Source organism: Clarias gariepinus, chromosome 4, assembly GCF_024256425.1.
Source record: "Clarias gariepinus isolate MV-2021 ecotype Netherlands chromosome 4, CGAR_prim_01v2, whole genome shotgun sequence".
In the NCBI taxonomy this organism is placed as follows: domain Eukaryota; kingdom Metazoa; phylum Chordata; class Actinopteri; order Siluriformes; family Clariidae; genus Clarias; species Clarias gariepinus.
Genome location: NC_071103.1, coordinates 10,091,193 through 10,111,097, shown reverse-complemented (window position 1 = coordinate 10,111,097; position 19,905 = coordinate 10,091,193). Strand labels below are relative to the sequence as shown.

The 19,905-nt window shown below is 37.8% G+C and overlaps 1 protein-coding gene across 1 annotated transcript; it reads left to right on the top strand.

Annotated features, from left to right (window-relative positions):
• The first annotated feature begins 1,261 nt into the window (after positions 1 to 1,261).
• Positions 1,262 to 18,328, top strand: LOC128520023 (uncharacterized). The gene is made up of 3 exons (XM_053494033.1): positions 1,262 to 1,319; positions 1,497 to 2,781; positions 17,943 to 18,328. Exons 2-3 carry the CDS (start codon positions 1,515 to 1,517, stop codon positions 18,326 to 18,328), a joined length of 1,653 nt encoding a protein of 550 aa, XP_053350008.1. The 5' UTR covers positions 1,262 to 1,319; positions 1,497 to 1,514.
• The last annotated feature ends 1,577 nt before the right edge of the window (positions 18,329 to 19,905 follow it).

Here is a 19,905-nt window from a genome sequence, read left to right as displayed (position 1 = left end):
TAAATAATGAAGGAGACTCTGATATTATAGAATAAACTTGTGAAATAATGGTTTTCATAAAATGAAAGGGCACTAAAGTTTATCTTTCTTCATCAGTTTACCTACTTACTGATATGAGTTCAACTAGTCTTAATGATACATAAAAATGTGAATTCTGAGATATATTACGGTCGCCCCAGATGACTTTTTTAAGGCTATGTTTTATTAACTTAAGTGTAAAAACACTAAAATGACAATTTTTTTACTTTTCTTTATAAAGGCATGTGTACACTACATTCCAAATGTTTAGAAAATGGCCAAACATATCCATATTTTTGGTATTTTAAAATTGGCCTATTAAAAAGTCTTATCCGTCAATGACCCATATACAGTACATCAGCGGTCAATAAGGGGCTCTGGGGCGCCGCCTCCTTTAATATAGGCAGATAAAAATGCTACTTTAACATGTAATTATTTAACATTATTTCATTATTAAAATAAATAATTACTGTCATTTAGTCACAATATTTCGCTGTATTTCCAAATATAATTTATTTACAAAAAAAAATCAAAACTGTATTACGTTCATTTGTGTTCGTGTACACAAGGCGCCGGACAAACAAGTAAATTTTTGAAAAGCATGTGATTTGAGGCTGACTCTAATTAGATTTTTTTAAATCATCCTTGGGGCGCAGGACTGTGCGCCCCGTACCCTCATACTTTTGATCTTAGTGAATAAATATTGTTTTTTAAATATTTGGGATCATGTCATTGGACCATTCTCAATGAGTCTCATTAACTGTCAGCAGATTGTTAGTTAATGTATTGAACTTTTTCAACACTTCTTATGGCTATTTACAGGCGATTATTAAAAGTTTAATTTAAATTTTGCTTGTGCAACCTTCACACACATGCCACCACACATCCGCCACTGGTATATATAAACTACTGAATTATTTCATCAAGTTCTTACATACACATGGGAGTTGCTTTGCTGTGGACACTTTTTGGTGAGAAAGTCAAAAATTGAGAGCACACTTAACCAACATAGCTATCACATTCTTTTGCAGCACATGCCATCCCATCTGGTTTGCACTTAGTGGGACCATCATTTGCTTTCCCACAGGACAATGACCCCAAACACACCTCTAGATTGTGTAAGAGCTATTTTGCAAGAGAGAGAGAGATAAAATCCTACATCTTGTGACTTGGCCTCCACTGTTACCCGATCTAAATTCACTTAAGGTGGTTTGGAATGAGTTGGACCACAGAGTTAAGGAAAGGCAGCCAACAAGTACACTTCTGAGGACTCTTTCAAGATTGTTAGAAAACAATTCCAGGTGACTACCTGATAGGTAGATTCTCTCTCTCTCTCTTTACTGAAATTTAAACAAAAAACAAAAATAAATTTGCTATTATGTTAAGGAACATTTTTATGGAAATACTGTACCATTTGATCCTTGCTAACATATGCTGCTATAACCAATTGTGCTTTTATTTCTGAATTTTATTTACAGAAGTTCAACCTTTTAACAATGACATCCGAAGAAGAACCCCATCTCTTTTTTGTCAGTTGGAACACGAGAGGTATAAAAACCCCACCACAAAAGTTTACGGATTTGAAAAATAATCTCAGTGAGCTTCAGGCTGATATTGTCTTTATACAAGAGACACATATTGGGACAACTTGTTATTCAATCTTGGAGAATGTTGAAAAGTGGAAAGTCTACTTCACTGTATACAACTCTAACAGCAAAGGAGTCGCAATACTGATAAGAGACACTGTAAAGTTTGAGTATATATGCCATGATGAGGATTGGAGTGGAAGTTACATTGTGCTTTTCTGTCGTCTGTATGGTGAACTATACACTCTTGTTAATGTGTACAATCATAAGGCAGATAAAATTCTCTTAGATAGATTAAAAGACTATTTGTTGGAAACAGCTGAGGGTGTGCTAGTAGTTGGAGGTGATTTCAACATAGTTTTGGATTCCAGCTTTGATCGGAAAACTTTATCATTTAAGCATTCAAAATTGAAAACAGACATTTTAAATAACTTTACAGTTTCTCTGAATCTCAGAGACACCTGGTCATACTTTTACCCTATTGGTAAGGTCTATACATGGAAGCAGAATAACATTTCCTCCAGGCTAGACATGTTTTTCATGCACAATGATGTAATGGGACGAGTGTGTGATATCAGAGTACCACAAAAAAAAATTTCCGATCATAATCCTGTTGTTCTAGAGCTCAGAGTACACAGACAGGCTGGAAATAAAATTCCAAAAGTTGCCTTATTTTTGGATGAATTTGGATATAATGAACCACCTGACAGGAATGTTTGTAAGATTAGTGGGGCAGAAGTACTGAGTGCCATCAAGGCTTTGAATGACTGGGAGGAGGAAAGGCCCGATAATTTGCAAGTCTCCTACTACAAAAGGTTTCAACATTCAATGTCAGAAATTTTAAAAATAAACTACAACTTCATGATAAAGAGCAAATATGTGGTTGACCTCTTCAAAAATCAATTAGACGACGGACACATTTTCAATGTAGACTACTTGATATTCTCAGACATTTTGGCAAAGCGCCTTATTGAAGCTATTACATTTACTTCAAATAGAAAGATAAATTGCAAAGAGCTACTCACTGTGACTATTAAGAAACGCCCAATGGTCAAGTCATCTTTCCTTAGGTCAAAGCTTGAAGAGTTGAAAGAGCATCACATCACCTTAAAACCTATTTCAGACATTCTTGACAGCCTTCTCCCTAAATTCACACGCTTTTCTCATGAATATACTCGTTTACACAGAGGCTGTCCTCTCTCTAATAGTTTGTTTAATCTGGCTCTAAAACACCTAGAAAATCTGATTTTAAGTAACGAACCTGAGTGCAGGACAAGTGTTTGTTATCACAGACAAGCTCTGCTTATACATGCACACCAGAGTAAACGGAGGCAATTTATTACACAAATAAGGGAATTCAAAAGGGAATCAGGACTGAAAGTAAAAATAAAAAAAACACAGTTAACGACAGACTAATGTGCATGACCTAGGTAAATGATTTGTTTCTTTATTGTTGTAGGATTACTGTGAGTGAGTAACTTGAGAGAACCAGAAGAACTCCCTTTGGGGTGTGTTATTAGCATTATAATTTAGAAGTACGTGTTGTTTCAATAAAGAGAGCTGCACACACACAACCTATAAACCATGCCTTAGTCTCCCAACACAGGAAGCAATGAGAGCAGATCTCTGAAATTCAAAACTGCTATATTGATTCCATTACATGACTAACATACATTTTACAGTTAGATCAGAGAATCTTATTAGCTTTCAATTAATATGGACAGCAAAAAAAAGATAAAAAATAATGTGTTAGAAAAACATGCAAGTAAATACACTAAATGTACAGACCTGTACAGAAGAGCAACAAACCCAGATAGAAATGGAGCTGCTTAGACAGGTATCTGTAAAGTACAATAGATACTCTATTGCACAAAATCATGAAAAATGTATTAGTTATGCTTAGTTAGTTAGCTAACTTCAGAATTGTGTGCCGTATTGTCAGTTTTCAAGAAGTTATATATAACTTTTTGAAAAATATTTACTTCTATAAGTAGTTTTACTGCACCATACTTTTTTACTTTATTTGAGTAGATTTGTGAAGAAAAAAACGCTACTCTTACTCCGCTACATTTAGCTATACTCGACTCCAGTACTTTTTCTAACCAGTAATTTTACACATGCAATCAGACAAAGCAACAAAAATCACATGACACAAGTTGTTAAATGTCACATTAACCTTAGTGCACAAGCATTGTTTATAGTGTTGAATTTACACTAATTAAGTCTTCTTGTTTTCCTTGCCTTGTAGTGTATTGCTGTCTAGTCTATTATTTTGTGGTTTAGGGTAATTTTGTCTTTAGTTTGTATAGTAGTTGTTTAAGTTAAATACATACAATACACATGTACAAGTACAACATCTATTTAAAATGCTAACCTTAGAGTAGTATGTCATAATTTTCATGGGGTGATTGGAAATGGTGAACACCTCACTTCTTTCTGGGACTTTTCCAAACTCTCTGAAAACTGCAGTTGATAAGCCACTTCTGAAAAAAAATAAAAATAAATCTTAAATTCTATACTAAATAACTACGGCCAAATATCAAATCTTTCTTTTATAGGCAAGATTATTGAAAAAGTTGTTTTTCATCAGGTAAACAACCACTTAAACTTAAATGAATACCTAGACAATTTTCAATCTGGTTTCCGAGCACATCACAGTACAGAGACAGCGCTCAAAGATAAATGATATTTGTTTAAATTCTGACTCTGGCAAAATATCAGTGCTGGTACTGCTAGAGCTTAGTGCTGTGTTTAACACTGTCGATCATAACATACTAATAGAAAGACTGGAAAACTGGGTCGGGGTTTTCTGGGATGGGACTCAAATGGTTCAGGTAGAAGGGAAAGGTTATTATGTGAGTATAGGAGAACACAAGTCTAAGTGGACGCCCATGACATGTGGAGTCTTAGGGGCTCAATTCTTGCACCGCTCCTGTTTAGCCTGTATATGCTCCTACTAAGTCAGGTAATGAGAAAGAAACTAATTGCCTATCACAGTTATGCTCATGCAAGAATTACATGTTTTGTTTCCAATCAAGACTTGGAGAAACTTGTCCATGCCTCACCAGCAGGGTGAATTATTGTGATGGTCTCCTCACCGGCCTTCCTAAGAAGACCATTAAACAGCTGCAGCTAATCCAGAACTCTGTTGCCAGAATTCTGACTAGAACCAGAAAATCTGATCACACCAGTCCTCAGGTCCTTACACTGGCTCACTGTAACATTTAAGATATATTTTAAAGTACTTTTACTTGTTTATAAATCACTTAATGGGCTAGGACCTAAATACATTATAGATATGAATATAGAATTAAATATATTGAATATAAACCGCTATAACAGACCGCTCAGATCATTAGGATCGAGTCAATTAGTAATACCAAGGGTTCACACAAAACAAGGGGAGTCAGCTTTTAGCTATTACGCTGCCCGCAGTTGGAACCAGTTTCCAGAAGAGATCAGATGTGCTAAAAGATTAGTCACATTTAAATCTCAAAAAAAACTTTGTTTAGCTATGCATTTATAGAATGAGCTCTGTGCTACGTCCGAACCGACTGCATTATTTTATCTTTAACTAATATTTTAAATTGTTGTTTTTATTTTAAATTATTTTTAAAATTATGTATTTATTATTTTGTTTTAATTAGTTTTCTATCTTTATTTTAAATAAAAATATTTTAAAAGTTTCATTTTATTTTAATCAAATTTTAAATTTTATTATTTTCTATTTTATTTTACTGTATGATTATTTTCTTTTTTTTTATGTAAAGCATTTTGCATTACCATTGTGTATGAAATGTGCTATACAAATAAACTTGCCTTGCCTTAACAACTGATCACGCTCCTCTTCAAAGGCTGGCATAAGCTAAAAACACCAATCCCCCGTATATCTCATTGGTTCGTCTCATTACAGGACTTTTTCCTCTGAGGTTCCCTAGTTAAAAAAAAAAAAAAAAAAATACACTTTAGTGTATTACAAATATATTCAAATCTTCTATAGAACATTGCAAATATACTAACAAAAATTGTACCATCAGTTAATATATAAAAAGTATACTAACATCATGCTTTTACCAAATTTTGGAATTGAACTTTAAATATACTTAAAAATAATTGTATTATAGTACTGTACACTTTTCAAAAATATATTATTGGAAAATATACTTTAAGTGAAAGGTTTGTTTAATTTCCAAAGTATACTTACAGTATTCAAACTTGTTTTCCAATGTACTTTTGGTAAATTTTTTTTTAAATATGCTCGAAATAATCATTGTACAAATGTACAGAAAGTATACATTAGAATACAATTTTTAATATTTGATTGTCTTGGTATATTATCAGTTGAATTTAAATGTACTTATATTTAGTGCACTACTCTCTCATGCTTTTAGACTAATTTCTGCATGCTGAATCTCTCTCTCGCGTGATCTTAAACTCGTTTTTGTGCACTGAAATTTTTTTCCTGTTGTAAGGTTTTATAATTTTGTAAGACAATGTAATCTAATGAGAAGATTCCTGTCCCTTAAGAACAGATACCTCACTGTGCTTCCTCATGCCTTCTGTGGTAACACCTTCTATATTCTGTATCCAGACAAGATGCCAATGGCTAGAACCCTTGTATTTAATCAGGAAAATGCAAATGCATCTCCTCTCACCTGTCTGTCTCCGGGTCCCTCTATGACTGACATGTTAATGACTAGTTCTTTTGATGTTCGGGACATAGCACCGTTTGAATGTGCACTTTTTGATGAGAATAAACAGAGTTCTTCAGACATCATGCCTGCGTGTGTGTGTGTGTGTGTGTTTGTCTTTCCCAGTCGATCGGGCCCGGACCGGAAAGTATATCAAGGTGCGACGGACACAACAAGTTAAAACTCTTCTTCTCTTAGCCTAAAACTTAGCTCTGACACACACTTAATCATTTAAAACTTAACACCTTTTTAAGATAAATTCATGTTTGCACTCTCTCACTCTTCTGTGCGCTCACTGTCATAAAGAGACACTTGCACAAACTGGAGCAGTGTGATATCTCTGCATCTTTTCCTTCCACTTCTAGTTTGAATTACCGGCTGGAAGCTGCATCATCGCGTGCGTTAGTTCGTATTGTTATTATTTTATTTTCATCGCCATGAGGTAAATAACGTTTTTTGTTAGGTAATTTGTAATTAAGTACATACTTTAAACTAAAGAAGTTAAAGTGTTGTTGCTAAATCTTATTTACTTTGCTTGTGGTATAATGCTCCGTAGCTCTCGGCCTGTTTTTAGTCTTTGTGTAACAGCTAGAATTAACACACGAGGGGTCTGTTCTTCGTACGACGCTTGACACATCCAAGATAAACTGACACATCTAAAAAGAGATCATCGTGCTAATTACGATGCAGCCAAGTTGGTTCTTTGAGCACACCTGTTGATGATTAGTATAGCTGGATTGAGTTGTCTAGGATTATTGCACGTTCTTGTGTTGGTTTAAAAGGCGATATGCATCGACAGTAAAAACATGGATCACAAGCCCTCCGATTGGTTGACGAAATGGAAAAAGAGCGAGCTAAATTGTTTTTTGTAACACGTGTTATGCACTGAAATGCCCCCTGTCATGGATTGCCCCCCCCCCCCCACATAATCGCTATCAAATATTATATTAGAACATAAATTCATAGGTTAATGGTTTCCAAATTACATGAGACAATAAAATAAGCAATATGAAAATAAATATGTTGTATATGAAAAAAATAGAAATAATATTTTTTTCAAATACAACATGTATACTTTTATATTGTTTATTTTATAATAAAATTAGTTTTGTCCAATTTATCATAAAATATTTATTTTTAATATATATATAAATATTTATTTGCATATTTTTATGACAAACCCCTGAAAAATATATGTGTTACAAAATAAACATTATACAAGAGTTTGTATTAATGGTCTTGACGGCTGTCTCATGCCTAGGGTTTATTATGATAGTAATATCATATTTGATAACAATAAACCTATGAATTTATTGTCATATATAATATTTGATAGCGATTGTGTGTGGGGGGGGGGTGGGGGGGGGACATATACTTTTCTTTTCCCACGTGAGTCAGTCTGCGTCAGTCGTACTCTTTAACCAATCAGATGTGACCTCGCCATTTCAACCAATCATAACCCGCCAGGAGCGCAGGCTAAATCCTGTTTACATGAAATAAACCTGCTTCCGAGCAGGTTCAAGCTTACGGATATGTTGCTATGACAACAAATGTGAGAAGCGCATCGAAGAACAAAACAATCCAAGATCAGGACAAATCCACAACAATCAAATCCAGCTAACCGAGTTAGCGACGTACGAAGAACGGACCCAAGGTTTAAACCAATACTGTACCTGTATACTCTAATACTAATGTCTGTCTGTGTTCACACAACAGTTTACATTTTAGTTTGTGTGTTTGTAAGACAACCTGACTTTTGTTGAACACAAATAACCTATAGTAGTGTTCTTTTGTAACCTTGTGCAAATTAAATCTGTTGAACAAAATCTGCCTTATAATTACTAATGTAATGTGTTTCAAAAACATCTTATAGTGTAGAAAATACATTAAGCATTTGTAAATTATCCTAAAGACTTTGTGTACTGGTAATACATTTACAATAATGTAGTATAAAAGGTTGTGTGTACTGTATGATATAATAAAGTATATTTGTATTAACCACAAAGTGTACTTTTTTAATATTTGTAATTGCTCAGAAGTATAACAGCATGCTACGCTGCAACAGGAATATACTCATAGTATATTAATCATGTATTTGTAACACTAAGTAAAAATAGCTGTAATGTACTTATAATATATTACATATATACTGTACTTAAACTGTATTAATTACTGTTAGGTATGTACGTTAGGACACACTGCCATATACTTTAAGTGTACTAAGTATACTTAAAGTTGTTCCACTTTAGAACACAAAAGTATACTTAATACACGTACAATTGCGCTTTTGTACACTTTAATTACAACCTAAGTACAATTAGTACAAAATTTGTTGTTCCAAAATAGCAAACTTCAAGTATACTAGTAATTAGAATGGCTGCAAGTACATTAAAGTATGCTTTGGCATGCTAGGATTTAGTGTACTTAGCATACTTTTTTTTTTTTACTAGAGTTTACAGGTCTGGGTAGAACATGGAAACGCAGATACCCTCTCACGATGACACTGGTGTACCAGATAAAAGCTCGAAGCTGTGAGTGCTGTGGGCTAATGCTCAATTCAGTTGGTTCTCACTCACACACATTGCACACACACACGACGTATGCTATGCAAGCACATCTACAAGCACTGTGTGCCTAACAAGGTGGCAGCCCACTATGACACACTCAGTAGAGATTTCTTGTGTATTTATTTACACTCGTCTCCTGTCTCTGCAGATTCGACTTACTTGAACTCACTCTGCTGTGCCTGCCTGTAAATTAAACGTACACATTTAATATATTCGTTAAAGTGTGCCTTAAAATATATACCTAAATTGACTTTTGTTTGACAAAGATGCACCCATCTCATGAACTACGGTATATGGCATAGGAAATAGGCATTTGCAAACACATTCACAGCATGGACCAGTTCAATAACATGTAGTGCCCTTTCAAGCTTGTAAAAGCCAAAATAGCCTAAAAATACGTATGTTTTTTCACACTATTTACCCGACGATATTGACAACACATGCCCACTTTCAGTTTCATTTTAGGCTATACTTTTACCTCCCATGCAAAACACTACTTTTGTCTGAGCTGAGCCTATTCATTTGCAAAGCTAAGAAAAAGAAATCACCCATCAATAAACATACATACAAATAATACTGTACACTATCATAATAAATGACAGAGGATGTTTGGATCCACTGGTATAAAAATTTGTAGTCCCTGTGTACCTTTACTCTGTCCTCCTTGCCTAAACTGCTGTAAGTATTTGTGTGAGAGAGTGCGAGTTGTGTGTTTTGGTCCTGTTGTCCCCCACACAAGGTTGCAAACACTGTCATACAACATTGTAGCAAAATTCAAGCACCGACACCTGTCTGCTTTCATATTCCTGCACCCTTTATCCTCTGTCCTGTGGGAACCAATCCTTATTTGCTTCTATTCTATTGCATTTTTCATAGCCCAAATTAGGGGCCAGACGCAATAAATATAACTGGTTCTTTAGCACAACTTATCAAGATGGCCAAAAGATTCTCTCTTCAGAAGACATTGCAATTGAATTTGGAAGAGAGATGGTTTTGATGATGTAGAGGAAGAGATCACATTTCTGAAAATTCTGACAGTGACTTTGAAGAAAAGTTTAAGACCGACCATCAGCTAGTTCCAAAACAAAGACGAGACGCAGAACCAGCCCATCGGCAGCCAGCTCCTGTTCCAGAATTAGCCTATCAAGTGAAAAGCAGCTAGCAAGTGAAAAAATATGGATGTCAAAAAAATTGTGAAATTGAATGGTCTCCTTGTCCAAGAAATGAACACTCTGCATGGCTGCCTATGTGATAAAAATGCAACCAGGGCCATCCCAGATTCCATCCAGAAATTTATTCTGGATTGCAGTAATTTAGATAATAGGCCTATTTTTTGGAATGAGGGAAAAGGAGATGGGTCAAACTTATTCACATTTCCACTTTGGGGTTCTTATCCTTGCTGGAGTTTCTGTAATGCAGAAACTGACAGAGAACATTTCCATGCAACAATGTCCCTGGAGAACTTTCACATAATTTCCAGCATTATCCACTTTAATAAACGAGATGGCAGACCAGCTTGACAGCAGACAGACAATCTAGCTGCCATCAGGACGTGTGGGACAAGTGGGTGCACTGCCTCCCCCCATTTAAAACCTAAGGCCTATTATTCTAGGTTGCAGCCAGCAACAATAACAAAAAAAAGTTTGATATTCTTCTCGCCATGACCTTTGGGATATATCACAGGAAATCAAGTGGTTCTTCCTGGAACAAGCCTGTAGAAATCTAAAACTGATGCCATCTGAACCTATACTGGCAAAATCAAGTATAAACAAATGAACAGTGTAGATTAAGTTAAAAACCCTTTAGTGCTCAAAAACCAAACATTTACTGAATGCTCAGATGTTTTTTTTTTTTTTTACATCATGCCAATATCCACTTTCATTTTAGTCTGTTCTTTTAACTACAGTACGTCACCACAACTTAGTCGTACTTTAACTTGTGCCTATGCACTTATTTAATGAAACTTTACTTACAACAACATCCAATATTGTACAGTAGGTGGCCAACCAGAATGCCTATTACCGTCGCACTCACCTGCCGTCGCGTGATGGCAGCGGCCAAAATAAATCAGTTGCATTTTAAAGTCATTCGTGAAATGACTGCCAGATGGCGCAAAGTGACATTTTTTACTTTACGCAGTTTAAAATATAATTATGTCAATAAAAAGGTCTTAACAATATGTTGTATAGAAGAAATACTACAGTGATTGTAATTTCCACATCTGAGAACTTTATAGAACAAAAATGAAAAATTTGAACCAGAAATATTAATATTTATTGTATAATAATGAGTCAAAAAAACAAACATTGCTTTTATAATGCGGAGCCTGAGATCTTAGGGTTAATTATCGCCAGCCGACTCCCTCCCTTTACATACCTGCCGCCTATCTAGGGAGCCTACGGAGTGAGCGAGAAGCAATAGTATATTTGGGCGCACGCCGTGACATATCGTGATCCACGTCTTTAACTTCGTAATCTAATCAGCGCTCAGCTGCAGGCATAAAGTTAAAAAAAATGCTTTGGCTGAAAAACAGCAAGGAGGCTCACCCTGACCATTTTAATAATTCACGTATACACAGAGTTTCGGTTCATTTTCTGACACGCTAAACGTGGGCCATTGTTGTTTATCTCCTCCTCTCGCACGCATAAAGTTTGCGGAGGAATTTTGTTCTAATATTTAATAATATCTATGCCGTTTAATCAGGGGCTCTTATTCCTATTTTTCCTAGGATGTTAGTGTTCAGTGTTCACTGAAAACAATACAGAATAGCGCACCCTGTTTACTTTCTTTATTTAACAAAATCATAAAGTTTTTTCGTCATTGTAAGCGCACCTAAATAAAATTAGAGTCTTATAAAGGCTGTGTAGCTTATATAGTTTTACTATATAGTTTTTGCACATTAATCTGACAGTGTTTTAATTTTATGGGCGTTAAGTTTAATTTATTTCAGTTAATAAATTTACTACAAATTTAAAGAACACAAAATAAAAGATGACGCAAGACCCTACACGTGTAACTTTTCTTATTACTTATAAAATCTAAAGGCTCAGTGTGTTAACGTTTACGTTGCTTAAATTCAATCCTAAAAATATTTTAAAAATAATTGTAATTATAAATTTGTACTGTAATGTTAATACTGTGATTATGAATTCGTTTAATTACAACTAATTAAATAGCCGAGTATAGCGACTATAGCCGAGCTGTGACTCATTAATCCTGGAGAGAACGAACTAAGGCCTGAGGAGTCAGTCTGTAGTTATATAGCGCCACAGAGCGGTAAAAGCCAGCAAACGCACAAACCCAAATGCAGTTGCCGTGCGCGGCGACGGTAAAAGTTGCAGACTGGCTGGCCACCTACTGTATACTGCCAGAAATATCCACCTTCCTTAACAAGGTTTAAAAATGATAATCACTTCTTAATGTACAATATTGCCAAAGTCACATTATTTTTATCACAGTAAACACTTTCATCAATAACCGATTAATGGCACAGTATTAATATAGGGTTCAAACACATTCACCACTCCACACTATTTATTTATTTATTTATTTATTTATTCAGTCCTAGGCTTAAGCATTCATACTTTGGCCCTCTTTTCCTGGAATATAGGGCTTATTCTTTGCATACTTGTCCCCTTTACTAATTAGGGCATATTAATACACTCACACGTGTCCCTTTTATTGATTAATGTTTATCTATTTAACTCTTTATTTAGTAATTAAACTAATAAGGGCTCATATACACACACACACACGACTCCAGTCTGGCAACAAGCTGCCCCCCTCTGAGGGTTGTACACACAATTCCCTTGGGAGGTCCAGGCCTGTTTGCTCGACACGAAGTTTATGGTTTCACTCAACCAGCCTCTCTCTCTCAGACACACTCAGGCACACATAGAGCTCTCACACACTCAAACAGTACTAGACAGACACAACATCAATTAAACACAAACAATTGCAATTGCATTCAACTTAATGGCACAAAATAGTGCTCTACATAGAAAGTTATGAAATAAAAGCCACACAATACCTTTTTTGGGTGGCTACACAATGCTTATGATGTACAACCGTACATTCCTCATTGGAAAAGATATCAATAAAAGCCACAAAATCTCATACAATACAATACAAATTTTAAGGTGGCTACAAAATGTTTACGACACCAAAAAGTGTTCCTCATACGAAAGGGTATTCTTTTCATTAATTGTTGCGTATCCTCACACAAACAATATTACTAATTAAGCGCAATTCCGTATTAACTTGCTTTCCCCTATTGCCATCCAATCAAGGCCCACTTGACAATGAGTACAAATTAATATCAAGACTATCTAGCTTTTTACATTGCCCTCTTAGCAACTCAAATAGACACTCAAATGCGTTCTCTCATACCATCTGTTATTGCTGCCATCAATCAATGCCCTCTTGACAACAAAACAGACAAATGCAATGCTTATTTTATCAATTTACTATCAGTACAACAGTTAGTAAGCTGATGCATTTCTTTCTGGAACCAAAGCCCATGTAGAGACTACTTAATTTGGAGAGGTCTTTATCAGGTGTCCTTACCACCACGGGTTATCCCAGCAAACAACACAAACTAAGTATGTATCCTTCTGACTACCGGCAATTAAAATTTGTCCTCTTTAGAGGACATTTGTAAACTTGAATATCTCCCATATCCTGCATGCTACCTAATTGACTCCTCTTGTGCTTTAAAGAGGACATTCAGGACTTTTAAATGATACCAGATTTATAGAGGTGGGGCTTTGGGAACTTCCTCTTCCTCCTTTAGGAAAATGGCATATACCACCACCAGGACATTTTATGGAAAGAAAAAAAGTAGTGCTTAATCTTTTTTATTGATAAAATTTTATCTTGAAATGTTGTTGTTTTATTTTACATGAATCTCTAAAAAACACTTTAATGAATTTTCTAATGTAATGTATGAATGTTTTTCCATCATAAGTGAGCATTTAAAAAATGTCCTCCTTAGTGGACAGTTGTAATTATTACCAAAATTTTGATTATCGTAAGCAGGAAGGGAGTCACTTTCAGAGGCAGAGAGAATTTTGCTGCAAATTGTTGGTGAAAACTCAGATAATAAGTTGTCAAATGAGGAAGATGAAAATGCAGAGTTTGAGGCAGAGTCAGAGGAGTCAGAAAGCACAGATGATGTTTAGACAGGGCAGACAGAGACAAGAGACAGCGAGAAAACAACCATCCATATCTGGTCATCGTCTCCTCTGGGCCAAGACTACAATGTACACCCTGTCATTGTCTTCTAAATATATATCACTATTAACAGTACCTATAGGTTTTTACTTTTTACCTATTATAATTTTCTGATAAATTATATATTCTGATAAATTTAATAACATTTCATACTTCTTTAAGATTCGCCAGTTCGCCAGTATGTTCCCGGGGAAACCATACCCAACTGGACTGAAGGTGTTTCTCTTGGCCACAACAAATGGCGTGGTCTTAGATTTTGTTGTGTACCAAGGCAAGACCACCTTCCCAATCACAGCAGGACAGGGCATCGGAGCACAAGCTTTTCTTCATTTGACTAAATCTATTCCCAGAGAAACCCACTTGTTCTTTGACCAATACTTTACGACCGTCAACCTTTTGAACACCCTGGTGGAGAAGGGGCTATCGCTTCTTGAAATATCATACCCCATAACCAAGAAATACATACTAGGGAGGCACATTTCCTGAAGAAAATATGAGTGGTGCTTGCCGTGGCATCATAGACATAGCTATGATGTCATATCTATGATGTCATAGCTGATGTTGGTCTCAATGTTAAGTCTATGGGACTTTTTTGGGGCGGGGGCAATTAACCACCCACCCCTTAAAAAAGTCATAGCACCCCATTCCTGAATAAGGCGCATGATTTGACACCCCATTCATGGGTCTACGACAAACGGTGTGGGACTAGTTACGTGCCAAACTTTTATACGGAAGAAGAAGAAAAAAAAAAGAAGAATAAGCCTGAGAGATAACAATAGTAGTGCTTCGCAAGCACCACTAAAAAGTTCAAAATACAAACACCACACTAACAATGATGTGTTAGTTTCAGTCAAAGTTTTTACTGATTCTTGATATTTTCTTTGTAATTTTCTTGTTGTGTTCATGGTTCGTTTTCGGATATACTAACTTCCGTTGTCCAGTGTAGTGGACACAACATATTGTGAAAATAAAACGAAAAAAAAAAAAAACTTGTCAGTATGCTCATTGCCTTTCAAACAATTAGAAAAAGGAAAAATTTAAGTAATTAAAAAATATTTTTTTCCCTGGTAGTCAGCAAAAGTTGCTTACCTTTTTTAGGTGGCCACCTGTTTGTGCTGCCCGCCAAGGATGCCCACGGTGATCAGCCACACCTTTGCCCCTTCACCACCCTTGCTCGCAGCGCCAAGATGTTGTGGAAATTGATTGAAGACCCAGGCTTTGGTTTCAGAAGATCTCGACCTTTATTTATCATGCAATAACGGCCGGGGAAGACTGCAAAATCGCAACACTGTCCCGTCGGCTCCCCACTTATATAGTCAACCAGGACAAGGAAATTAATTCTACATGCAATGATGTCATCCTAAACATCTGGCGTTCATTAAGCTACCCCAGTCTAGGGGGCCTCAACGTATATATCAGATTGCTTATGCAAGCAGAATCTCAGGCCTATACATGCAGCTTCGCACGCACATTTCTGAGTACTTTCATATGGGGTACCATTTATATCTTAAAAGTAAGTAAAGTTACATAAAATCAAATAAAATTTACTTCCATACTCTCACTCTCTCTCTCTCAGACACACGCGTACACACACAAACAAAAAACACATGAAATTGCGTAAAACCAAATGAAACTATGGCAAAAATAAGCAGTGAAAAATACAGTACTATCCTGTAGGTGATTCCTGTCCTGCGATAACAGACACAAACCCTCTGGAACTGTTTAGTTCTGTTAGTATTGTGTTCAGGTGTGAATGTTTATGGCAGTGGTTCTCAAAGTGTGGGGCGCGCCCCACTAGTGGGGAATACAGACATGACAGGTGGGGCGCAATGAATGGGAGGGAATTAGTGGAGAATAATAGGAAAGTACCTATTCGAATTCATGCTTTTCTTTATTGACAATAAAGATCAGACACTCGAAACTAAACAATCACACGCAAAGAAATGAATCATTAATACAAGTAAATTAAATTAACATCAGAGAAAAAGTGGAACCATATTGCAACAACCATGGTTTAATGTCGGCATGTTAACTGCAGAGGAACAATATATAAGGAAACATTTGGTATTATATATGTCATTTTATTTATTCCAATAAGTATGCTGATGTTTCTGTATTTTTGTTAAAAATTACTATTTTATCAGGCAGTACTAGTCTGGCATTTCTAGTTTCCAGTGTAGTAACAAAGTTGCTTTTTGATCCTTCAGGCGCTGAACAGAAGGGAAGATCAATATCGTTCTACGCTTTTTGTTGGTGTGCGGCGTTTTGCGATGATCCCTAAATCATTCGTTGCACCGTAGAGAATAATGGTGTTTATGCTTTTAAACATGTATAATTTAAGGCGGATGTAGCTTAAAGACAATGTAGAGAGGAAATATATGTGGGTATCTTATTTGTGGGTTTATTCACGCAGCTATTGAATTCGGAGATGCGAATATCAAACTAACTTTACCGCAGACACAAACAGGTGTTATGCGCTAAAATGCCCCCTGCTGTCACACCTGTGCCACCACAGTCCGGGGGAGTGAGATCCGGTTCCCCGGACTATTGAGCCGAGGCTTTGTCTCCCTCTAGTGTGTCTACGTTGGTATGTCTTCCCCTTATCACAAATTATGTACACCTGTGTCTCTCCCCTGTGTGTCTTTATTTAAGCCAGCCGAACCCGTAGTGTCTTGTCTGTTCACTGTTGTTGCTATGTTTGTTTTGCACGTGTTTTCCCAACCTCACTGTAACCTCCTGTCTCCTCCTCAGAATTAAGCCAAGTCTGCAGGGTGGGGGTAAGGCCTTTTGTAACCAGGCAGTAGGGTCAAGGTCACGGTCAAGACGCCAGCCAAGCGCAGCGTAGAGCCCACGTGACATTTCTGTTAGTTTGCTGTTCAGCTCTTGTGTGTTTGTGCCCGCCTGCAGACCCAGCCTAAGGAGGCTGTTTTGTGTTTGTGTTTATTTGGTTTTGGTTTATATCATTTCAGTTTAAGAAGAGTTTCAAGATACGTGGAAAAGCTTACCAAAAAAAAACAATAAAAAGAGACTTACGTGTGTTTTCAACCCATACCTGCCATCTTGCGTCCGTTTCTTTACCCAGAGATCATGACACCTGCCATGGATTGACCCCTTACATAATCTCTATCAAATATTATATTAGGACATACATTCAAAGGTTTATTATTATCAAATATATTATTACTATTATAATTAACCCTATTTTAGGGCAGAACACCGGGTCAGTAGCGTACTGTATGTAGTGAGCATAATAACGTCAATTGATACATTTGTTACATGGACCACAAAAAGGCAGGTGATTCAGCACCAACAGCCTAATCAACCAAAAAGCCAGCCAAAAGAAAAACATGCTGAAGCTCACTGTATGTTGCGCTTGGATTCATGGTGGGGATAGTGAGGGCAGAGGAGAGACCTGTGGGTGTTTTGTGTCTTAAACCGCTGGCAGCAGACAGCACGAGACCGAACAAAGTAGGAAGACACTTAGAGACAACACACCCCAGTCACGTTAATAAGCCACTCGACTTCTTTGAAAGAAGGCTTTAGATAAGTGACAAAGTAAGCCTGTTATAACAACGTGTATTTTATCTGTTTTGAACTTGGTGTTATTTGATCTTATTGGTTTAGAAATAAATTTTTCAATAAAAAGTACACTTGGCCGATTTCGTTACCATTTTGTTGACAAGTGGGGCTTGAAAATTCGCCCATCCCCTTAAGTGGGGAATGACAGAAAATGTTTGAGAACCACTGCACTAGGGGGAGACAAAGCAGTGGCTCAGTAATCCTGGGAACCAAATCTTATTCCCCGGGACCGTGATGGCCCATATGTTACATTTTAATTTTCTCCCAAGGTCTGGAGAAGCACCAGCACCACGTTCGCAAGGTTCTGCAGAGTCTCCTGGAAAACAACCTCTTCATTAAAGCTGAGAAGTGTAAGTTTCATACAACCTCCACAACATTCCCAGGTTTCGTCATCGCTTTCTCCAGACTGGAGATGGAGCCAGCCAAGGTCCAGGCCATCTCCCACTGGCCCACGCCAGCCTCCCGACGTGACCTCCAACGGTTCCTGGGGTTCGGGAATTTTTATTGGCGCTTTATTCGAGGTTACAGTTCCGTCGACTTCCCCGAAGACGCGATTCTACTGCAACGAGGAGGCAGACTTTCGCAGTCCTCAAAAGAAGGTTCACCTCAGTCGCAATTTTCACCATACCCGACCCATCTCGCCAGTTCGTGGTAGAAGTGGATGCCTCCAGTTGGGGGAATCCTCTCCCAAAGGTCCCCACGAGACAACAAGCTGCACCCCTGCTCGTTCTATTCCCGCCGTCTATCATCGGCCGAGATGAATTATGATGTAGGCAACCGAGAGCTCCTAGCCATTAAGCTCCCCTTCATAATGTGGACCTGATCATGCATACTTCACCCTGTCCTACCACCCAGGTTCTAAAAACACTAAGCCTGTTGTCCTCTCACGTCAGTTCTCCCCCTCACAGAATCCCGCACCATGCAGCTCCATTTTGCCATTGCATTGTCTCACTAGACATTGAAACTAAAGTCAAGCGGGCATTGACTCAAGAGCCCGGCCCAAGCAATGTTCCTCCAGATTGTCTCTTTGTTCCCCTCTGTCTGCACTCACAGGTCCTGGAGTGGGATCATGGATCCAAGCTGTCCTGTCACCCAGGCTCTGCCCAAACACTCTTTATTATTCAACAGTGCTTCTGGTGGCCCACGATGGGGAGGGATGTTTCCAGCTTAGTCTCGCTGGATTTCGTAACAGGCCTACCCTCATCTGATGGGTATACCTGCATCATGACCATCGTTGACCGCTTCTCCAAATCCGTCCACCTGGTTCCACTTCCCAAACTTCCTTCCACCAAAGAGACTGCAGAGCAGTTGATCCTCCATGTTTTTCGTCTCCATGGCCTCCCCACTGACATAATCTCAGACAGTGGCCCTAAATTCACCTCACGCTTTTGGAGGGCTTTTTGCAAACTCATCGGAGCCTCTCCTAGCCTGTCTTCGGGCTTTCATCCCCAATCCAACGGCCAGACGGAACGAAAGAATCAAGCAATGGAGGTCGCCCTCCGGTGTATGACCACTCTTGATGCTACCACCTGGAGTAAGTTCCTCCCATGGGTCGAGTATACTTACAACTCCCTACCATCTGCCTCCACAGGGCTCTCTCCATTTCAGTGCTGACTGGGCTACCAACCACCACTGTTCCCAACTCAAGAAGAGGAAGTAGAGGTCCCCTCAGCGCAACATTTTGTCCGCCGCTGTAAACGTACATGGTTACGAGCCAGACGATCCCTTCTCCAGGCATCCAGGTCATACAAGAGACAGGCAGACCGCCATCACTCCAAGACCCCCAGGTACCACCCTCATGTAGGAGACAGAGTCATGCTCGCCACCAGGGACATCCCCCTAAAGACACTTTCTCACAAGCTCTCCCCACGCTTCATTGGCCCATTTACAATAACCAAGCTAATCAACCCGTGTGCCGTCCGACTTTTACTTCCCTCGTCCATGCAACGCATTCACCCCACCTTTCACGTATTCCAGCTACGACGCATTCCCAGCTACAATGCACTTGATGGAACATAAAGGCCATCTAAAGTTACAGAGTGATTTAGAATTTCACTTCTTGCTGTATGCGGTCCTATGACTAGAACTTCTGTCTTATCTGGATTGAGCAGAAGGAATTAAAAAAAATTTGCTGAGACATATAACTGTGTGTCGTCAGCATAACAGTGAAAACTATTACTATGCTTACGGATTATGTTGCCCAGAGAAAGCATTGTAAAGGGAAAAAAGCAG

What these genes read in the sequence shown, in the direction of transcription:
- LOC128520023 (XM_053494033.1), top strand. Translation starts at nt 1,515, where the DNA reads ATGACATCCGAAGAAGAACCCCATCTCTTTTTTGTCAGTTGGAACACG. An exon ending in CTTTTCTCATGAATATACTC is followed by an intron (nt 2,782 to 17,942) that starts GTTTACACAGAG and finishes TTTTCTCCCAAG; the next exon opens with GTCTGGAGAAGCACCAGCAC.